The 7913-nt window shown below is 49.6% G+C and overlaps 1 protein-coding gene across 1 annotated transcript; it reads left to right on the top strand.

Moving 5' to 3' along the window:
- The first annotated feature begins 1322 nt into the window (after positions 1 to 1322).
- On the top strand, positions 1323 to 4874 carry LOC306798854 (sterile alpha motif domain-containing protein 12-like). Its single transcript, XM_079299173.1, has 4 exons — positions 1323 to 1357; positions 1657 to 1755; positions 2220 to 2451; positions 4763 to 4874. The coding sequence occupies exons 2-4, from the start codon at positions 1696 to 1698 to the stop codon at positions 4765 to 4767; spliced, it is 297 nt and encodes a 98-aa protein (XP_079155299.1). The 5' UTR covers positions 1323 to 1357; positions 1657 to 1695; the 3' UTR covers positions 4768 to 4874.
- The last annotated feature ends 3039 nt before the right edge of the window (positions 4875 to 7913 follow it).

The raw sequence follows: 7913 nt of genomic DNA, 5'->3' as shown, positions 1-7913 counted from the left end.
CCTGAAATGCTTTAGGGACTTCTGTGGTGGTGGCTGTGAGCTGACACCAGCTGTTTGCCCTCTGAAATCATGGAATCACAACTGCTGTGAGTGGGCAGGGGCTTTTAAAGGTCACCTAATCCACCCCTGCCATGGGGACACCTCTCCCTGTCCCAGCTGCTCCCACTGTCCAGCCTGGCCTTGGGCACTGCCAGGGATGCAGGGGCAGCCACAGCTGCTCTGGGCACCCTGTGCCAGCCCTGCCCACCCTGCCAGGGAACAATTCCTGCCCAGGATCCCACCCATGGGAGCCATTCCCTGGGTCCTGTCCCTCCCTGCCTTGTCCCCAGTCCCTCTGAGCTCTCCTGCAGCCCCTTCAGGCCCTGCCAGGGGCTCTGAGCTCTTGATAAACTTCAAATGTGCAGGGCTCTCTCTCTCCCAAGCATTGGGGAAGATGAGACAGTTGTTCTTTTGTTTAATATCCTCGTTATTTTTTTCAGTTATTCCTCGTGGCTTTATGATGCTGAGGGTGGCTGCTCTTGCCTGCCAGGGAGCAGAGTTTCTCCTAAAGCACCTCCCAAACACCTTCGATTCCTTTTTATGACAGCAGCAGTTTCTGCCACCCACCAGCTGCTGCCCAGCCCTGCTCCGGGGCTCGGCTGAGATAAGGGATGGGTGCAACGCCCGGGCTCTCCTGTTCATTCCTCACTGGAAACCTTGTGCTAGAGCACTGCTCCAGGGGGAGAGGGGAACTGCCAGGGCCAGACAAGGGCCGGGATTGGCTCAGAATCACAGAATCGTTCATGGTGGAAAAGAAAACTGGGATCACCATCCAGCCCAGCCACTCCCGCAGCGCTGCCACGGCCACCGCATGTCCGCAAGTGCCACATCCACGCGGCTGTTAAATCCCTGCCGGGATGGGCACTCCAGCCCTGCCCTGGGCAGGAGTTATTTGGGGGGTTTAACCCCTTCCGGGCTGCGGGGGCAGAGCAGCGCCCTGGGGAGCAGGGCAGGGCTGCAGCCCGTCGGATGTGACTCATCCTGGAGGCTCATCCCGCTCCTCCCCTCTCCGCCGCTGTCTCTCCGGTGTCCCCGCCGCCTGCGGGACCCTCGCTGCCCTCGGTACCAGCGTGGCTGAAGCCGCCCCACGGAGTCCCGTGCGGCGTGGCGGGTGCTCGGGGTGGCGGGGTGGGCTGGGGGAGCCCCGGCAGAGCTCCCGGTATGGATGGAGCCCCCTCGACCGCCACTCGGTTCCCGGGGTGCTCAGGGGTCCCTGGTGCCCGGCAGGGCTGTTCGGCCCGTTCGGGGAGCGTTCGGGGCACGCCCGGGGCAAAGGTTCCTTTCGCTCTCCTGGGGCTGGGCACGGAGCCGGAGCGAGGTAGGAGAAGGGGGGATAAGAACGAGGGGGTCACAGCTCCCGGCCGGGTGGGGCCGGTGTCACCTGCGGGCTCAGGGCACGGGCGAGTGACACCGGGGCTGGTGGCCCCGGCCGCGACCCCCGGGAGCAGCCCCCTGTGCTGGGGGGACACGGGCTGGGTGGCAGCGAGAAGCGCGACAGCCGCCGGCTCTGTGTCCCCAGGAGGGACCGAGGGACGGTGGTTTGTTTGCCAGGGTGGGGGGCTGGGGGGTTGTGTGGCAGCAGGGGGGACCCCTCACTGATGGACCCCCCGTTTTCAGGGAGCCTGAACTGCCCCCGTGCCTTGCCCCCGGCCCCAGATGGAGCTGCCGGCGCAAGACGGGGCTGAGGCAGCCCTGGAGGGGAGCCCCGAGACTGAGGTGAGAGTGGGCAAGGGCTGGGGACCCCCCGGGCAACCGCAGTGGGATCCCTGGGAACCCCAGTAACTGAGGAGGGGGGACATCCGTAGATGGGGATGTGAGACCCCCACAGGTGGAAGTTTGGGGACCCCCACGAGTGAAGGATGTGGGATACCCACAAGCGGAGAATGGGGGAGCCCATGGGTAGGGTTTGAGTATCCGGATGGGTGGAGGATGTGAAACCCCCCAGGAAGAGGCTCGGGGACCCCCGAGGGTGGAGATTGAAGGGACCCCCATGGGCAGGATCCCCACGGGTGAAGGATGGCGGATTCTTATGGATAGTTATCCGTGGATCCGCGGGGATGGAGAGGATGGGGGATCCGCACAGGCAGGAATTTGGGGACGAGGGAGCATCAGCGCAAGGATGCGACCGAGGGCTGTGCTCGGGCTGTGGCACTGTGTCTTCCCCCTCTCCTCCCGCACAGGCAGTGGGGCGCTGGTCGGGGGTCCAGGTGGGCTCCTGGCTGGCGGAGCACGGCGGGGCGGCGGAGCTGGCCCGGGAACACGCCCTGACGGGCCGGGCGCTGCTGCGCCTGAACGAGGGGTCCCTGCGGCGCATGGGGGTCACCCCGCGGAGCCGCCGCCGGGAGCTGCTGCGGGAGCTGCTGCGCCTGCGGCTGCGGCAGGAGGTGCGGGAGTTGCGGAGCATCGCTGCAGGTGAGCATCCCTCAGGTGAGCATCCCCGGGGGCAGGTGAGCATCCCCTCAGGAGAGCATCCCCGCAGGTGAGCACCCCCGGGGGCAGGTGAGCATCCCCTCAGGAGAGCATCCCCGCAGGAGAGCATCCCCTCAGGTGAGCACCCCCTCAGGAGAGCATCCCTCAGGTGAGCACCCCCGCAGGTGAGCACCCCCTCAGGTGAGCATCCCCTCAGGTGAGCACCCCCTCAGGTGAGCATCCCCGGGGGCAGGTGAGCATCCCCTCAGGAGAGCATCCCCGCAGGAGAGCATCCCCTCAGGTGAGCACCCCCTCAGGAGAGCATCCCTCAGGTGAGCACCCCGCAGGTGAGCACCCCCTCAGGTGAGCATCCCCTCAGGTGAGCATCCCCTCAGGTGAGCACCCCGCAGGTGAGCATCCCCGCAGGTGAGCATCCCCGCAGGAAAGCATCCCCGGGGGCAGGTGAGCATCCCCTCAGGTGAGCATCCCCGCAGGAAAGCATCCCCGCAGGTGAGCATCCCCTCAGGTGAGCATCCCCTCAGGTGAGCATCCCCGCAGGAGGGCATCCCCCCCCCCCACAGGTGAGCATCCCCTCAGGTGAGCATCCCCTCAGGTGAGCACCCCCGCAGGTGAGCATCCCCTCAGGAGAGCATCCCCGCAGGTGAGCACCCCTCAGGTGAGCATCCCCCCCGCAGGTGAGCATCCCCGCAGGTGAGCACCCCCTCAGGAGAGCATCCCCGCAGGTGAGCACCCCTCAGGTGAGCATCCCCCCCGCAGGAGAGCATCCCCGCAGGTGAGCACCCCCTCAGGTGAGCACCCCCTCAGGTGAGCATCCCCTCAGGTGAGCACCCCCTCAGGTGAGCACCCCCTCAGGTGAGCATCCCCGCAGGTGAGCATCCCCTCAGGTGAGCACCCCCTCAGGTGAGCATCCCCGCAGGTGAGCATCCCCTCAGGAGAGCATCCCCTCAGGTGAGCATCCCCTCAGGTGAGCATCCCCTCAGGTGAGCACCCCCACAGGTGAGCACCCCGCAGGTGAGCATCCCCTCAGGTGAGCATCCCCGCAGGTAGGCATCCCCCCCCCTCAGGTGAGCATCCCCTCAGGTGAGCATCCCCTCAGGTGAGCATCCCCTCAGGTGAGCACCCCCGCAGGTGAGCATCCCCTCAGGAGAGCATCCCCTCAGGTGAGCATCCCCCCCCTCAGGTGAGCACCCCTCAGGTGAGCACCCCCGGGGGCAGGGATCAGGGAGGGCAGGGGATGCACCCCCGGGGATGCTGCTGGGACAAACGAGCCTCACTCTTTAACATTTTAAAAAGTTTAATATGAGACAAAGCAAAATTCACAGCGTGGCTGATGCACACAGTTAACTATAAAAATTCTTATTTATTTATGCATTGTGCTGGTCATTGTTCGTGTTCATGATGATTATAAATACTCAAACATTGATTTGGGTTCCCATGTCCCCAGAATTCTTTAGGTTAGTTTGACCCCTAGCCTCATTTAGAGTCAGTGCCACAATGAAGAGATGATTTTGTGTTTTGTTTCTTCACAAGGCCCCTGGTGTGTCATTTGACAATTATTGATACCTGAAAAGTCAGTTCAAAGTGCCTGGTTCTTTTCAAAGTTATCTTAGCCACTTTGACAGGTACTTTCACTCAATTTTAGCTATTTCACTATTGCCAGTTAGTTACAAAAATAAAGGCATTAGTTATTAATTAATTGTTAAATAATTAGTTATTAATTTAATTAGTTATTAATTTAAGTAGTTATTAATTAATTTCTTCTGTAAAAGTTCATGTTGTAATACACATGACACAGTCTCTATTTTAACATTTTATGAGAGCCTAAGTTATGATATATTTTATCAAAATACATAATAATATATTAATATATACATTATACATAATATATATTAATATATATATAATATAATAATATATTTACAAAATGCATAATCTATACCAGGATTAGGGTATTAACCATAAAAGGCTGACAAATTCTATTGTTCTATTATTCTATTATTCTATTATTCTATTATTCTATTATTCTATTATTCTATTCTATTCTATTATTCTATTCTATTCTTCTATTATTCTATTCTATTCTATTCTATTCTATTCTATTCTATTCTATTCTATTCTATTCTAGTCTATTAAAAGCAGCTAAAAGGTGATTACAACCTACACTAGATCAAAATAATTTGCAAAAGTCAATATGATAGCAAAGTCAATATGATAGCAAAGTCATTATGATAGCAAAAGCCAATAACTACATAATTACCTATAACAGTGTCACTCACCTTCTCCCTCTCCCTAGAGTGAAGATGACCCTGTGGATATCCTGGACTGAGAAGAAAGCAGCTGGGACTGAGCAAAAAATGCAGGAATAATTCTGGAGGAGCCCTGAGATCACTGTGACCCCCCAAAAACCCCAGAGCCTGCCCCGTCCTGAATTGATAAGGACAGCAGAACCCTAAAAGTCAAATTTGATGGGCAGTTGCCCCCCAGCAGTCCTAGAACTGATCATGTGTGAATGAAAAACTTCTGAAATGTTTGCAAAAAATCTGTAATTTGGTCTAAAATGGCTCAGATTGTGCAATCAGGAACCCAACAAAGTGTAGTTTGTTAAGGAAACAACCATAACAAAGTTAACAAAAAAAGGCAAAAAATCTGGAGATGTGCTGGGTGTGCATTGGCAGGTTGGTTTTACTGAATTGCCCAGACAAGGGGGATAAAAATCCCTCCTAGTCCTGATGATTCCCTTTTCTAAATGGCCAAAACCTCCCTTGTCACAGCAACGGGGTTAGGGAAGGGATTAAAATAAAATAATTCCTAGATTGGGGGTATCTTTGGGAATGTCATCAGAGATTCCCACTGTGAGAAACACGGCTCACAATTTAAAATTTTTATAGAAGTTTATTAAGGGATAAAAGGGACAAAATCCAGCGCTGGGGTGTTTTGGTGATCAGCAAAAAAACCACACTGTGAGCTTAAAACAATGTTCATTATATACTGTTACATTTCAGGGAGTCATTGCATATTCATAAGAGATTATACATATTCAAATCTTCCTGTGTGTTTAGGTGTTTAATGAATTTCTGCTTGCTTTTAACCTTTGACTTGTCTGCATGCTATCTTTCAGATTAAATAAATATATTTCATTTTGTTTCATGGTTTTACCCTGTTTTTACACTCTCTGGCAATGAAGAGTCAGTAAATTGGGTTCTGTTTTTTTATGCTGTTATCTTATCATCCAGATGAGATAGTCCACAAAATGGGAGGAACTATATAATTATCTTACACTATTCTCTGAGTTAGTTACATGAATAAAAGCATTTTAACACCAGATAATCTTTATTTTAATGTTACAGCTTAAGATGTAATATGCTTGTATTATATTTATATATTTTTATAAATATTTATATAAGCTATATGGTACATACACAAGCTGACCATTTATTATTATATATAATATATAATATGTAATATATAATATATCATAATATTTAATATATATTATATTATATTATATTATATTATATTATATTATATTATATTATATTATATTATATTATATTATATTATATTATATTATATTATATTATATTATATTATATTATTATTATTGTTTATATAATAACAAATTTATAGTAAAATTATATTGCTCTATTATAATATAATAATAATCATATATATTATAAAAAAAAACCAGTAAAAAGGAACCACAAATTTCACTATATCAGAATCTTTGTGATTGATAATAACTTGCAAAAACAAATACATAAATGCAAAAGCCAATAACTATATTTATTTATAACACCACAATATTGCAGATTTGATACAACAGCTTAGGACAGTTTTGAGAATAACTTGGGATCTTCACACTCCTTATAGACCTCAGTCTAGTGGCAAAGTGGAGTGAGGGAATTACACAATTAAATTCAAATTGGGTAAAATATACCAGAAAACCTCCTTGATCTGGGTCCAAGCCTCACCTGCTGCTCTACTTCAAATTCAGAATTGAGCCATGGGGCACCAGGAAAATCAACCCCTGTGAGCTGCTCTCCTACCAAGTGCCACACTGCAGGAAACACTCATGTAAAAAGGGGGAGATTTGAATAATTTCCTCATTTCTCTCAGTAAAACCTGCCAGGATTTGCAGTAGAGATCCCCAAACTGGTGGGATTGGACACACCAAGGAACAAATTCCCACCAGGAGATTGGGTGTGCTGGAATGACTGGGGAGATGCTCCACTGTAGCCAAGGACCTTTCCCATCACATTTTATTTTCTTTTTTTCTGCCAAAGTCCCTACTTAAATGAGCAAGACAGAATTTCTTGTTTGGACTCAGATGTTTATTAATTCTTATCTGTGTTACAGTGAGTTCTACAGCACTTCAAGCTAACAAGCTAAAAATAAGAGATGTATCTCTCTCTCTACAAGGCCTTTTAAAGCCATACTGTCCAATTAAGAACAGACACCTCAATTTTTTATTTTTAACCCAATAACCAATCACCCGTGGCCCACAATGTGGAATTTTCTATCCAATTACAAAATACCACCCAAACCTGTGAAGAAGGCCAAAACCTCCACCCTAAAACCTCCATCTTGCTTTCTTCATATTGCTATATTCTAAAACCTTAAATGCTGAATTTTCCACCATGTGATATCACACACTTCTATTCCAACTACACACCCACAAACTCAGTTCTATCATTTAATTCTGGAAGCCTTCTCCACGGCCTCAGGCCAAAAGCAGTGTTCTCTTGGGGGTCAGCACAGGAATTTCCAAATTCCCCATTTCCAGGGTTCCAACACTTTCCAAGCACTGCTGACAACTTTTACTTCCTTGAAACTGGACACAGCAAAATTTGGGATACATTGCTCCAGAATTAAAAGGGCCAAAGGCCTTTGGGAAGAAGTCAAGAGCTTGCCACAATCTGTTTTACAAGGCACTAGGTCTTGTTTAACATCACAAGGAGAAAAAAAGCCCCAGGCTCTGTCAAGCTCCTGTTGCCTGAAACCATAAATTCATAAAGTTGGAAAGGAGTCCAAAATCCTCAAGTCCACCTCTCACCAAAGTAATTTTCAGTCCAAACCAAGCAGCAGCAGTTCCACTTTCACACTGCTGAAGGAAAACAGGATTTACAGGAATGCAGTATTTGTTCTCTCACTGCCCTGATAAAAGGAGAAGCAGTTCCCTCCAAAAGAGCTGGGGCTGGGTGGACTGTGCTGGAATTCTTCCAGCTTGGGAGCTGTGGGAGATGGAAGGAGAGGGTAGCTGGTTCTGCTGCCTTTCATGGCATCATAGAACTGTTAAAGCTGGAAAAAACCTCCAACATCCTCAAGTCCATCTCTCACTAAAATATTTTTCACCCCAAACCAGGCAGCAGCAGTTCCAGTTTCACACTGCTGCAGGAAAAGATAAAATTTGCAGGAAAACACATGATTTGCAGGAAAACTCATGA

This window comes from Erithacus rubecula, assembly GCF_903797595.1.
Source record: "Erithacus rubecula genome assembly, chromosome: 2".
NCBI classification, from domain to species: domain Eukaryota; kingdom Metazoa; phylum Chordata; class Aves; order Passeriformes; family Muscicapidae; genus Erithacus; species Erithacus rubecula.
Note: the sequence above shows the minus strand (reverse complement) of the source record. Positions and strands in the feature narration are given on the sequence as shown.

Bases quoted from the DNA above. Each gene is read 5' to 3' on its own strand.
- LOC306798854 (XM_079299173.1), top strand. From the start codon at position 1,696: ATGGAGCTGCCGGCGCAAGACGGGGCTGAGGCAGCCCTGGAGGGGAGC. The intron at 1,756-2,219 runs GTGAGAGTGGGC...CCTCCCGCACAG, and splicing joins AGGGGAGCCCCGAGACTGAG to GCAGTGGGGCGCTGGTCGGG.